The sequence below is a fragment of the Aristolochia californica genome, unplaced genomic scaffold (genome assembly GCF_029961685.1).
Source record: "Aristolochia californica isolate CCGP_79_NKW_82.1479 unplaced genomic scaffold, dmAriCali1.0.hap1 SCAF_6, whole genome shotgun sequence".
NCBI lineage: Eukaryota > Viridiplantae > Streptophyta > Magnoliopsida > Piperales > Aristolochiaceae > Aristolochia > Aristolochia californica.
The window spans coordinates 3318515-3332820 of NW_027182257.1; the positions used below are offsets into that span (position 1 = coordinate 3318515).

The window sequence follows — 14306 nt, forward strand, 5'->3', positions numbered from 1 at the left end:
GGAAAAATGGGAGAATAAGGAAAAAAAGGAAAATGAAAAAAAAGGAGGAGAGGAAAAAAGGAAAAGAAAAATAAATAAGAGTTGAAGGACAAAAGTAAAAGAAAACAAATCGCAAGAAGAGGAGAAGAGTGAAGGAAAAAATTAAAATATATATTTAAAATTTTTAAATGAATTAAAAATATAATTAAAGTGAAAATTGAGGAAAATAAATATAAACTATTTTATAAAAATGATATTTTTATACATAAGAAATATTTTGTTAATATTTTCTTATACAATTGAGCCATGTACTTAAATCTTGTTCTCAGTTTGAAAGTTTCTCTTGTTCATAACTTAGAATGTATTTCAATTCTTTGTGAGGCCCGAAAGGTCGAAACCAGATGAAAGTAGGGAGCAGTAAGTAAAGGAGATGAACTTGATCCTATTAATTAAGACTCAATTATTAATATGGATTGTCAAGTAAATAAGACTCAACTAGAATACCCTTTCAATTTAATTGACCCATCACATAGAAAAATTTCTTGACATACAAAATATGTAATAAAAATTTATCAAAAACGAAGCCATATTAGTGTTTTTTTAAAGAAATGTTGAAAAGACATTTTTAGTAGAAATACGTTTCTAGGGACTATTAGTGCCTCATGTTTTTGGAAACATTTTTCTAATTGGAAATTCTTATTAAAAAAATCAAATAATTTTCTAAGTAAAATTTTCTTATCAAGATAGGTTTGAAAACCATATAGAAAATTTTTGAATAAGTATTTGACAGTTGATGCTTATTCACCAAAGACAAGAAGATCGCGGCAAATTGTTGGCGACGAAGGATGATGGTCCTTGGAGCACGGCGAAGGGAAGATCTGCGGGCCGGAAAGGAAATACCAGAAAGGGAGACACATCGTGGGTATATGGTGACTCTGAGATCTCGTTGGCCCTAACACAAGGGCGAAATGCCAAGGTAATACGTATAACGATGAGGAATGGACGAAGGAGATCTTTTATCTCAATCCCCCTAGCCTTTGTCTCGGATTTTGCTCGTTGTTTTGAGGAGGGAGATTCCGGAAGTGCTCCGAGGCTCCGCGAAATCCGAATCGGGGAAATTTCTTTCTCCTTTTCCGTGTTCCGAAAAAAGGGTATCAGAGAGCTCAAAATAATCCAGCGGAGAGGATTAACAGTCATGGCGCGCGTCTACCTACTGGAAACTCTCGGAGATTCTCACTGTTGGAAAGAGCTATGAAGCTCGATCCTAGCCATCAGCGAGAAGTTTGCTGAGGTCTCCATACCTAGAAAAGGAAAAAACCATCCTCCCCCCAGAAAAGACCTTCGTCATTTCCCCCCCTTTTCAGTCCCCATCTCGGAAAACCCAACCCCTAAATCACCTTTCTCTATATCACCCCCAAGCCCCCACCAGAAAATCCCCCAACCTTCTGTCCAACTCCCGACATCTTCAAAAATGGGAAACTGAAGCTCAGCACCAGCCTAATCGTGGAATCCCCCTCTGAGCGATGGAATAGCACTAGCCTTACTCTTTGGTTCGGCGAGTCCTTCATGTTTCAGCCCAAAATAGCATGGATGGAACCCCGGAAATGGTTGGTTCTTACCAAATCGAGGGAGGAGACAGAAGAAATCCTGAAAATTAGGGTATGGTTACAAGAAGAGGAACTATTTGTGTCGGAATGGGAAGCAACTCCGGTAGGTCAACCGCTCGGTCAATGGGTTTCGATCCGAGGTCTCCCAATCGAATTGTGGACGAATGAGGTACTCAGCAAAATCTTTAACACTTTCGGTAAGATTATACAATGGTTGGACACCACGTCGGAAGGTTCAAAGCTCTACGTTGCGATGGGTTTCATTGACCCCAACTACCGATGGAGAGAGGCTTGCTACCTAAAACTGATTTTCAGTGACGCGAAAGAGAAGAAGGTTCCTCTAGAGGCGTTCAAGTGATGCTTTTAAGTATCACTTGGTCAGTAGGGAGGATGTGTGTTTCCCAAAATACTCTGGAGGGGGGGGATTCGGAAATCAAAGGACATGAACTAGGCCTTGCTATTAAAGTGGATTTGGAAATTCATCACAATCTCTTCCTACCTCTGGAAGGAAGTGGTCATCACCAAGCTTGGATGTTCGTCTCCTTGGTGGATTTATGGAGGTAACAGAAGGAGTCTACCGCCAATTTGGAGATCCCTCTACTTGCTTCTTCCGACTTTTACCTCGGCTGTCTGATTTTATGCGGGTAATGGTAGGTCCTTAAAATTTCTAGGGAGACTTGGTGGGGAAGGAGCCTTTTCAGAGAGCTTTCAGAAATCTCTATCTTCCCTCCTTGTGGCACGACATTTTGGTGGTTGTGGGTTTTGAGGACGGTGGTTGAACCTTCACCCCCAAAGGGTTTGTTTAGATACTAAGGCCTTGGAGGCATGTTAGTTGATGGAAACTATTCGCTTGATAAGCTCATTTGGTGGCCCAATAAGAGCAGTACCTTTTCTGTGTCATCTTCTTACGATTACATCAAAGGTTTGCACTCAGATCAAGTGGAGTATGAAGTTATTTTCTCGTGGTGCCTTTGCGCCCTGCCCAAGGTAAAATTCTTAATGTGGAGTGCTTGCTTAAACAAGATCCTCCCGGCCGAGGCTCTTCGACGGAGAGGACACCCCTCAATTGATCCCCTTTGCTCATTTTGTAATTCAGAGGAAGAAACAATCAGCCATATCCTCCTGCTGTGCTCCTTCTCGTGGATAGTGTGGACCTTCACTCTTCGTAAGGTCGGGCTTCAATTCTGTATGCTAGCGGACCTGGTCGCTTTCAGTAAAATGTTCACTAGTACTTCCCTTCCTGGTCTGGGAAAGCTAATGCTCTCGGCCTGGGCTGCTTACATTCCGTGGGGCCTTTGGAATGAGCGTAATTGCAGGTGTTTCGATGCTAAGTATGTCCCAGTGGAGAGAGTTGTAGACCGGATCTCGGGTCACATTTCCGCTTGTCTTCTTTCTAAGGTGGCTTTCTCTTCTTTTGTGGGCACCTCTATCCGCGATAACTGGAATTGCTTGGCTAGAATACAGATTGGTAACAAGCCCCCTATCATGAAGACATGGTCCTCTCCGAAGCCCGGATTTCTTAAGTTAAACTTCGATGGCTCTTCCCTCGGCAATCCCAAGATTGCTGGCTTCGGCGGTGTTATCTTTGACTCCTCGGGTAACCAATGTTTCTCCTATGTCGGCCCCCTAAGTATCTTTGATTCAACTACGACGGAGCTACATGGCCTTATTAGTGGGCTTCATATCTTTAGGGACAATTGTGGGGATCCCCTTCACATCGAAGGTGACTCTAAGGTGGTTATCGACTGGTGTGATCGTGCAACCTCCCCCCCCGGCACCACTGGGATGTCTTCTTGGAGATTCTGGATATTGTTTCTCACTTTCCTTGTATTTGGTCTCACATTCTAAGATCCACTAATTCGGCTGCTGATGTGCTTGCCAAGCAGGGAGCAACCTTCCAATCCCCTGTTGTTAGGGGTTTGCTCCTCTAATTTTGTTTGTTTCCTCTTTATTAGTATATCCATCATCATTGTTTTTTAAAAAAAAGGGTACAACCAAGCTGAGTTTGAGTTTTCCTTGGTCAAGGAGAGTTTCTGGAAGTCGAAGGTGGTGTAAGGGTGGTGATAAGGATGAGAATAGGGAAAGGAAAGGGGGTTAGGCGTCCTTTGAAGTGGTTGTGGAGCAAGGTTGATTTGAGACAGGTGTTGTATGTGTTTGACTCTATATTGGCCTCTTATGCTGGTCTTCTTGATGTCTCTAACTCCATCACAGCAGAGCTTCAAGCTCTCTGCCATGATCTCTTGGTCTTCAAAGATAAATTCGTGGTGGTCACCTCCATGTTGTAGGCGACTTGAGATGTGTTGTCAACTTGTGTGCTGGTTTGAAGGGGTCACCTTGGAGTCATTGGACTTGTTTTTTTCGAAACACAGGATCGTACTAGATCTATTGGATGTACTTGGAGTCATGTTCCTAGAGTGGCTAATGGTTTAGCTGCCTCTCTTGCGAGAGAGGGGGTTTTCCTTCAAGTGCTCATTATTAGGAGCTCCTCCTTTGTTGTAATTGCTCTTGGCGCTTTTTTGATAAAATTTTGCCTGTCTAAAAAAAAAAAACTACTTATATTATCTTTCCTTTAACCAAAAAGAAGATAATTTTATGTATATTTTTTTTTATCAAGCTTAACTTAAGTGTCTTTCTTTATCTTTGTAATTTTTTTGTGTGCTAACATTTATATCAAGTTAGCATTATTTTCTTCAACAATAAAAGGAAAAGTTGGCTTTATTCCGAAGTGAAAGTAACCAAAGCAAGTTTAATGTAATTTGAAGTGTTCCTTTTTGTACACCGAATAAGCACATGATAATATCTTGCCATTTAAGTTCCATAGTAATTTGTATCAACCAGAGTTTTTTTATTTTATTTTAAATTTTTAGGAAAGGTTCATTTCTTTCCAAGCCGGAAGGCAAGAAAAATGAAAAACACATGCAATATATATTTATATTAATATCTTTATATATATACCTATGGTATTAGTCAAAATGTTTGTCTTTATGTTTAAATTTGTAAATAAATTTCCATCTGTAAATTGTGCATGTATTAATGTGCTTGGCTGTTTGTCTCTGCAGAAAGATAACATCAGGAACCAGCGTGAGAATCTGGTTCTTTCTATTGCAAATGCCCAATCGCGCCTTGGCATACCTGATGGAGTTGAGCCAGTGAGTAATGTGCTGTATTTAAGGGTGAATTAGTTAAATGTGTTGTATTGCAGCTTATCTGGTTCAATGCTTGAGGAAAAATCATTTAACTTGTATTATTATTTTTTGAGATTGTTGGGTTGAACCTGGTTCCATCCCAAAATGATTAGCAACTAAGTTGGCCTAATGCTTAACCTTATATAACTCAATAACTTTTCTTAACATATCTCAATGTGGGGTTTTTTTTTCCAGGCAACACAAGCCTCCACTTCCAGGCTCACACAAAAAGGGTCTAAGATGTGAGCACAAACTCCTAAAAAAAACACAACACTCAAACTCTCACCTCATGAGCTCACAACACATAAATAACTTGGGGATCACAAATTGGGGCTTGACACAAACATCCTGCTCTAATACTATTTTTGAATTGAATCTGGTTCCATCTCAAAATGACTAGCCTTTTAGGTGGCCTATTGCTCTCAACAGAGATTATGTAAAAAATATTTTAGTTTGTATAAACGCATGCAAACAGGCGTGCACACTCATAGGTCAAAAACTTCACTTTCTGTACCTTTCAATTATACTTTTGAATTTTTATCCTTTTGTTAATGTTTATTTACTTCAATGATTTCTGCAGAAAGTAGATGAGAAAGCAATTACTGGGGTTTTTCTTAAAGTTTTGGATAACTATATGAAATGGTGCAAATACCTGCGTATACGGCTTGCATGGACTAGGTGATGTTATTTTCTTTTCTTCCAAATACTGTAGGTGGTTGTTATCCTTTTTTCATTTTTCACTTTGTTGTTGTCCATATATAACTTGAAAAAGAATATGTTGTTTGCAGTATAGAAGCAATCAATCGAGACAGGAAGGTTATTTTGGTTGCTTTATACTTTCTTATATGGGGTGAGGCTGCTAATGTTCGTTTTGCTCCAGAATGCCTGTGCTATATATTCCATCATGTGAGTGGTACACGTCAATTTTCAATAAATAGATTACTTTCTTTTTTGTTTTACCTTTTTTACATTTCCCTCACTTTATTTCAGTTTCTTCTCTCACACATGTTCTATATTCTCTAATATAAAAATGTCCCAACTACCTAAAATCTATTGCCATTTTGTTTTCAAGTGGTCTCATCTGTAAGCCTTAGTTTGGTTCATTGACATGTATTGCAAGTTAACGTGCCTGTCATTACTTGAATTTAGAAGGGTAGTTTGGTATTACTTTTGTATTTGTGTCCTCTCTCTTGGAGTAACAGGTATTGGTTATTGATCTATTCGGCCAAGAACTTGGGTTGGCTCCTCCCCACGTCGGACTGTGCAACCTTTGATGTGCTGATCCTTCAATTTGCAGACGATACCATTTGCTTTGGGGTTGGTACTAAGGATCAGATCCGAAAACTGCGTGTTGTATTGGGACTATTTGAATTGGCTTATGGTCAGAACATTAACTGGAAGAAAACCACCCTCCTAGGCTATCATATCAACTCACCTGTGCTTCAGGGTATGGCTGATTTTTGGGGGTGCTCAGTGGAAAATTTGCCAGTTACATATCTTGGACTCCCACTTTTTGACCCTTCCTTCGGCAATGCTTTGGTCCCCCCTTATTGAGAAATTTGAGAAGAGACTAGTTACTTGGAAGGGTAGACTTTTATCTACTGTAGGGCGACTCACTCGTCTCAAGTCTTGTTTGGCAGGACTGCCAAACTATTTATTTTCCTTCATGTACTGTCCGGCCTCCGTTTGCAAAAGGATTGATGCCATCCGTCAGTGTTTTCTCTGGAGAGGATCAGAGGACACCTTCAGATATCATTTGGTGAGTTGGAAGGATATTTGCGTGCCCCTCAATCGGGGTGGTTTAGGCATCCGGCCTACGAAGGAGATGAACAATGCCCTTATGCTCAAATGGATCTGGAACTTCAACATCAATCATAACAGCCTATTGGGAGATATGGTCAGGTTCTATCTTCAACCTTTGGGTGCCTGGTGGAGCGAGGATGGCGCTACTTGTCAAAGTGGTTCCGTCCACTCTTGTAGGCGGTAACTTTCCGCACCTAACAGATCGGTCTATTGGCTTGTATTGGTTAGCCGCTGTCATGGTATCAGAGTTGGGCACGCCACGTCCCGCGTTTGAATCCCGTGAGAGGTGGTCAAGAATGGGCGGGGTGCGTGTCAGAGTGGTTCCGTCCACTCTTGTAGGCGGTAACTTTCCTCACCTAACAAACCGGTCTTTTGGGTTGTATTGGCTCGACGTTTGACATGGTATTAGAGCTGGGCATGCCACGTCCCGCGTTCGAATCCCGTGAGAGGCGATAGAGAATGGGTGGGGTGGGTGTCAGAGTGGTTCCGTCTACTCTTATCTTGGATAAGTGTGCTATGCTTTCCGCACCTAACAAGTCGGCCTTTTCGGTTGTATTGGCTAGGCACTTGACACTACTCGCTCCTATCCCTGATATGGAAATCAATTCAAAAGCTCCTCCCAATATTCAAAGATGCAACTTCCTTTCACACATGCAAACCCTCCTCATTTGGTTGGATGAATAGTGCGGCCCCCGCCTCCTCTCCGAGGACTTCCCAGGGATCTCTAGGGTAGCGAGGGACCTCTCTTGCTCAGTGGCTGATTCTTGGAGAGATCGCTCATGGAGTCTCACGTTTCGCCGAGGATTAAATGATGAGGAAACTTCAGCTTTTTGCTCTCTCCTCTCCAGACTCAGCAACATTACTATTCGTGAGCATGCAGTTGATAAACTGACATGGAAGCCCAACGTTAATGGCCGATTCACAGTTGCATCCGCCTACTCTCACATTAGAAAGCAAGATTACAACATGCATGAGCACAAGGCAAACCTGGCATGAAAACTCTCAGCGCCTAGTAAAATCAAATTCTTCGTGTAGACGGTCATCAGGGAACAAATCATCACTTCTGACAACCTCCATAAAAGAGCTTACACAACCCATGATTGTACTTGTCCCCTTTGTGGTGTGTGCAACGAGACAGTCTATCATGTTCTCTTACATTGTGATTTTTCCTGGCAAGTCTAGATGAAGATATTTCAGAAGATTTGACTCCAAATAGGGCTACATCCGGACCTTTCGGCACCTATGAGATGGTTATGGGGATCCGCCTTCCTAGGTTGGGCAAGATAATTCTCTTGGCATGCCTTGCGCATGTCCCATGGTGGCTCGAGCGAAATAATCGAAGATTCAACTCCAAGGCTAGCACCCCGGATAATACAACTTCTCAGGCAGTGGGCCTTATCTCGAGTTGGTTACATACTAGGAAGGAGTTTGCCTCTCTATCGGGCGTTTCCCTGCGGAAAAATTTGGGTTTGATCACGCATATGGCGGGCCCTTGTAGGAATCTGGTTATGGCCACCTGGGATCCTTCCCCTTCTGACTGCATCAAACTCAATTTTGATGGCAGTGCTTTAGACTGTCCTGGGTCGGCTGGAGCTAGTGGTGTTTTAAGAGACAGCAGTGGAGACCCTATTCTATCTTATGTTGGGCCGGTGGGTATTGTTGATTCAAATACTACTGAAGTGTGTGCTCTTCTATTCAACCTCCAAATCTTTAAAGAGCGGCTTCATGGCAAACTGCTTATTGAAGGAGACTTAAAAACTGTCATCAGCTGGTTTTCAAAAGATAGCTCCCCCCCTTGGTGCCACTGGCCAATCACTGATTGCATTGCTGACATTGTGTCATCGATTCATTGTAATTGCAACCTCATTCCTAGATCAACCAATTCTTTGGTTAATAAATTGGCAAAATTCGGAACTTCCCAGCATTCTCTCATTGTTTGGGAAGGCTTCCCCTCTCGTAATCTGCTTGTTTGAGCTCTCTTAATAAAATTCAGCATCATTTAAAAAAAAAAGGTATTGGTTATTGGGTAAAGTTAGGCAGTTTGGTTTTTTCAACTGTGTTCTATTTTATGGGTTTTATTGGTAGTAATAGAAAGGGGCAATTCAATCACGGATGGCGACTGTTGAGGCTGACCAACTGAGCACGCAGATTGTACTCTGTGAGCGAGGTGGAATCGAAAGACTCGCTGACGATGGATTTGATTCACCAAAGATGAGATGAGAAGAGACGAGACGAGACGGAGCACTACCTGATCGGAGACGACCAACTTGGATGATAGAGTCCTTGCGCTTAGACTTCAAATCACCTTCTCAATGTTGCGAGCACAAGACTTCTCGATATGGCATTTTGATCGACAATGTGAGGACCGTTGAAGCTGAAGACGACAACAGTGAATGAACCACTATGCACAGAAGATCAACCCATGCCAATACCCACCATGACCTTGCTCCCTTGCTCTCTGGTCCCTTCCGCTTCGCCTATGGCCTCACTACCCTTGTAATCACCAGAGTAGACCTGTGTTTTACTCCTTGCATTCACGTGATAGTCCAAAACGTCGAGAAGCACTCATTTATTTCCATCTCCACGATAGCCTGCACCTCCTGCATACACCAGTTCGCGGAAGCCACAACCCCACACCAAGCCATCACACCAAGGACAAAGGAACTCTGGATAGTGTCATTGTGCACCGGAGAAACCCCACTGAATGCCGAATCGTTCAGTATCGGGGATGCACCGTCATGCCGCATATTGCTATTCCTTAAGCCACCAACGCCTCCTTCAGATGGGACCGCTTTCTCCAATGCTTGTGTAGCTTCCTACCGCCTCCACCATCCATGCACCAATGATACAACTGCATTCCCCTCTGTCCAAATCAACGCCCCAACTCAACCAGGAACCCACCAATACCCTCCCTGCCACCCCAGGCTCTCCCCCCTCACCTACCCTTGTCACCCTGACCTCTCTCACTCCACCTGCCTCAAACAATCACCCCCCTATCAACAATGCTGAGGAGAACCCACGTCCAATCACACCCGAAACCCTTGAACAGCCCACCGTCACCCCCTCCCCCTCTCTTGCTTCGTAGCCGTCTAGAGAAATTGGCATTTGCTGCCAATGCCAACTTTGGCGCCTCACCCAACAATGTGTATTGCTCTGGTTTGCCCAACAACTTCAATTGGATTATCACCCGCCATCCTCATATTTGAGACTTTTTTTTTTATGAAGGATGTAAAAATTTTTATAAAAGAGGGAGAGAAATATACAAACCTAACTTAGTGGGCCTTCCTCCACAAGTTGTTGGAGGGAAACACCCAACTTAACTTGAGAATCTGCCAAGTGATTGGTAGACCTAGGGATGTGGTCCAAGTACAATTCAAAAGAGAAGTTATATTACATATTTCAAAGCAAATGTCTCAATGTTGCTAGGGAGGATTGTTTGCCTTTGCGCACTACTCAATGACAATATTGGAGTTGCCTTCATAAGGAGGGGACCCACAAGATGGCCCTGGAAGACCTGAAGCCCATTGAGTAATCTAGAGAGTTCTGCAGTGGTGGAGTCGGAAATTCCCAACGGTCCGGCGAAAGAGTAAAGGAGACGACTATTTTCGTCATGGATTACTCCTTCGAAATCAGCAGGACCAGGGTAGCCAAAGGCGCTACCATCGAAGTTCAGCTTATAGTGGCCGCTGGTGGAGGAGCCCAGATCGCCATTGTTGGAGGACGAGTAGGATGCGCCTTCTCAACAACCAAACGCCTGTTCCCTCTGAGATTAGAGCCACTGAGGTAACTGAATTCCTTCTGAGTCATGTGCAAGGTTGATACTTGACCAACAATTTTATCTACCAGAACTTCAATTGTGGAAGATTTAAATTGAATTTTCGGCTATTCCTTTCCTTCCATAAGGCCCAAAGGATATGGCCCATACAATTAGATATGAGCCGTTTTCCGAGTTTTCAGAGTCTTGCACTAGTGATTGAGAGGATAGTGGATGGTAAATTTTGGGAGGTACAGTACTAGAGACCGATTTTATTAAGGAGGCTAGTCCAAACTGTATGGGCAAAGTGGTAGTGGAGAAGGACATGTGTGGCTGTTTCGGGGGTATTTTGGCAAAAGGGGTCCTGGACAGAAGTGCCGCGCCTAATGAGGGAATCAAAGATGAGAATTTTATTTCTACAAGCACTCCAAATGAAAAATTTCGCACAAGGTGGGGCAAGTAAGGTCCAAGCAATGGCTGCAAGGTTGCTTGGTTTAGGGGAGTTGGGACTGCGAAGGAAGTCATAGGCTGAAGTGGTGGTAAAAGATCCTTTGGGGCAAGGGGTCCAGATAAGTGTATCCGGCAAAGATGCCCGGATTTTTACCTTGGAGAGGCTGGTAAGGAGATTTGATGCCAAGATGGCCTCAGAGCCCGTAAAAGCTTTCTGAAGGTTCAAATTCCAGCCACCAGTTTCAGACCAGAGGTCAGAGATAGAAAGGTCAGAGATAGAAACATCAGTGCTCCTGGCCAAGTTTGATATGGAACCATGACTGCTTTCAAGACTACTTATGTGAGGTCAGCTGATCAGCTTGAAGATGTTTTACCAAGGTCCTCAGGAAGCAAGAGTTTTTCTTTTTGTAATAAACTAGGTTTTTTTGTATATCTGTGCTTTGATTGAGGGAAAGTGTTAGAAAATATTGCTATTTATGTAATTTCACACTATATATTTTGTTCCTCATTGGTTAAGAAGTGTCACAGGTCTTTGTAGAAATTGTTAGAAGTAAAAAATCAGAGAGTTATTAAGTGAATAGGTAAGGTTTATTACTCACATATATGGGCCGCAATTTAGTTGGTGGATGTAAGTTAATATGGAATGGTGAGGGGCCGCTTTGTGACCCCTAACGTGACTGCTCTGTCTGCAATGGATCCATATTTTCTCTCCTTTCCTCTCTTTTGCGTCTCTTTCTCATGCTTCTATACTCTTAATTATAAATTTAACAGTAAACAAGGACTTGCATTAGTTAATAAGAAGTCTTAACTTTTTCTTGGTTTGCTCCTAAAACCTTATTTGGGTCTGGTACCTGTGCTTTGTTTTTTGGCACTTGCAGTTGAAAGTCGCTTTACTGCTTTACTCACTTGTTGTGGCTTTAGCAAGTGCTTGAATTCTCATCATTCAGATTGCAAGTCTTGCTTTGAGTTCTCATTTCGGCTGGATTGATGGCTATTTTAAATAAAACAAAGAATTGTTGTTGAAGAACTTCCATGACCAACTCAAGGAAAGGGACAAAGGCCTTGCCTGTCTCACACCATGTTTTCTTGGGAAGTATCCAATGGCACACCCGTTAGAAAGTTAGATAACTGGGTTCTCAAGCCATGCTTACTTGGCAAGTATGGTTTATTTTTCATCCTAAACTTTTATGGTATGCAGATGATTCCCTGAAATAAAGTGGGTTTAATAGACAGATAGGGATCCATCCTACACTTATTTTCAAGAGAAATTCATTGATACTATTGGAGTGAAAACTCCTGACCTAAGTCCGTGAAGTGCATTGTCCATTGTGCAAACCATGGTTTAGATATGTTCTTGCTGTATAGAGGCATATGGAAGTGTTACAGAGGTTGAAGCCTAGTATTTGTACATTAATTGTCAGAGTGTTCCAAGTATTGTTTCTGAGTATGTATTTGAGAAAAGCATTTAAGTTGGTAAATATTCTCTTTTGGTAGGTTGTAATAGTTTCTAGCTTGAATTGTATTTAGTTCCTTATTCTGAGTTCCAAGTCTAAAAAACTTAAGTAATATCTCAAAAAAACAAAAGATCAGAATTGAAGTATGACTGGTCCATCAAAAATCAGTGAGGAGGCTTCTCTTTTCTTTGCACTCTATCAAAATTTCCTACTTCTCGACTGGCTCATTCTACTTTCTCTCCCTCTTTCTCTCTCTCACCACACACACAGGTTGAGAAAAAGAAATTACTAAGAAGAGTACATGTGACTACTTAAGGATGCATATTTGTCTCTATCCAAATTCTCTCTTATTGCTCATATCTTCTTCTATTAGACAGAATAACTAACATGCATGCACGTCTCAAATGACACATATGTGTCATTAGAGATGTGTATGCATGTTAGTTAGTGGTTCTTTCTTACATGGTCAGCTGGTACCATCTTTTATCAAATATTTGATTTCTGTGAACTTTAGATGGCCAAAGAGCTTGATGCAATATTGGATCATTCTGAAGCAAAATCAGCTGCAAGTTGCACCAGCGACAATGGTTCTGTGTCTTTTCTCCAAGAAATTATATTTCCTATTTATGAGACAATGGCAAAGGTCAGTGCCTCTTCTGTCTTAGGTTCTGTACTGAGTTTTGTTTATTGCAACTTTCTCTCATCAACACTAGAACCTTTACAAATCTGCTTTCTCTATATTTGCAGGAGGCTGATAGAAATAACAATGGGAAGGCGGCTCATTCATCTTGGAGGAATTATGATGACTTTAATGAATATTTTTGGTTAGGATCTCTGTATTTTTGTGATATTGGCCTGTCTCATGCCCACATTTCCTTCTTAATCTTCCTTTCTTACTTCTGTTATTGGTGCTTCTATTTGTAGGTCACCAGTTTGCTTTGAGTTAAACTGGCCAATGCGTAAGGATGCTCGATTTTTGTTGGAACCAAAGGGATGGAAAAGGGTAACTGAAGAGCAGATAATTAATGCCAATCTTTGCTATGTGGATAGTTTTTTTATTGTTGTTATTGTTGTTGTTAAATTGAAGTTCGAATTGTTTCTGATAGAATTTTGATTTTATGAGGCATCTTCTACATATCTCATGTTAGTTTGCTGTCCTTCTCTCACTGCTGTCCTTCCAGCACACACACACACAACAAAAAAAAAAAAAAAAAAAAAAAAAGACAATAGCTTCTATTGCTCACCTTAGTTGAATTTTATCTTTACCTCAATTTGCCTAGTAGTTTGTATTTCAGAGAGCTTCACAAAATGAGGGTGACAGATCATGACTAGGACATAAGTTTGCCTGGCACTTGAGTTTCATGCTTTTTTTAGAGGGAGGGAAAACATTAAAGCTAATATGTTAAAATATTTAGTCCTAAAGCTTTGAAGTCGTGACAGTGTTCTATTCGCTATAAAGATCAATTCTCAATTTGGCCATATTTTGTTCTTGTGTTTACAATATGTGCTAAAGGTTTGCCAAATTAAACTGGAGATGTTTGTTTGTTGTTGAAGTATAAATCTCAATGCACCCAATTCCTGATTTCCATCGATAGATCAACTTCTTTGAACGAATGTGTCTTATGGGACAGTTGTTGTGTGGTGATGCATTGCTGTTGGTAGAATCGGTTTCAGTTTACTTTATCTCTCATTGCCAGACAGGAAAAAGCACATTTGTTGAGCACCGGACGTTCCTTCATTTGTATAGAAGTTTTCACCGGCTGTGGATATTTTTGGTCTTAATGTTCCAGGTTCAGCACTGAATAATTTTTTTTTCTTTAGCCCTAAGACATTCACTATGCTTGAGTTGACATTGGTTGTGCTGTCATTCCACATTCAGGCATTGACAATTGTAGCTTTCAACCATGGCAACATAAACCTTGACACTTTCAAAGAAGTTCTTAGTGTTGGCCCCACTTTTGCAATTATGAATTTCTTGGAAAGTATGTTACTTCCATTGAAGTTGGATTTTCATTTTTGTTTCTCCATTTTGTGCTTTCTGCACATTATATCTCCTCATTTTCTGAAAAGTATT

General features: G+C 41.5%; 1 protein-coding gene across 1 annotated transcript in view; it reads left to right on the forward strand.

Moving 5' to 3' along the window:
- The window catches only part of LOC137934103 (callose synthase 10), a 55699-nt gene that overhangs the window by 15017 nt on the left and 26376 nt on the right, over positions 1–14306 (forward strand). Inside the window, exons 7-14 of the mRNA XM_068778333.1 lie at positions 4646–4735; positions 5352–5449; positions 5560–5677; positions 12747–12875; positions 12980–13056; positions 13157–13235; positions 13930–14022; positions 14112–14214. Of these exons, the coding sequence (XP_068634434.1) occupies positions 4646–4735; positions 5352–5449; positions 5560–5677; positions 12747–12875; positions 12980–13056; positions 13157–13235; positions 13930–14022; positions 14112–14214 (787 nt within the window). The remainder of the gene's footprint in view (positions 1–4645; positions 4736–5351; positions 5450–5559; positions 5678–12746; positions 12876–12979; positions 13057–13156; positions 13236–13929; positions 14023–14111; positions 14215–14306) is intronic.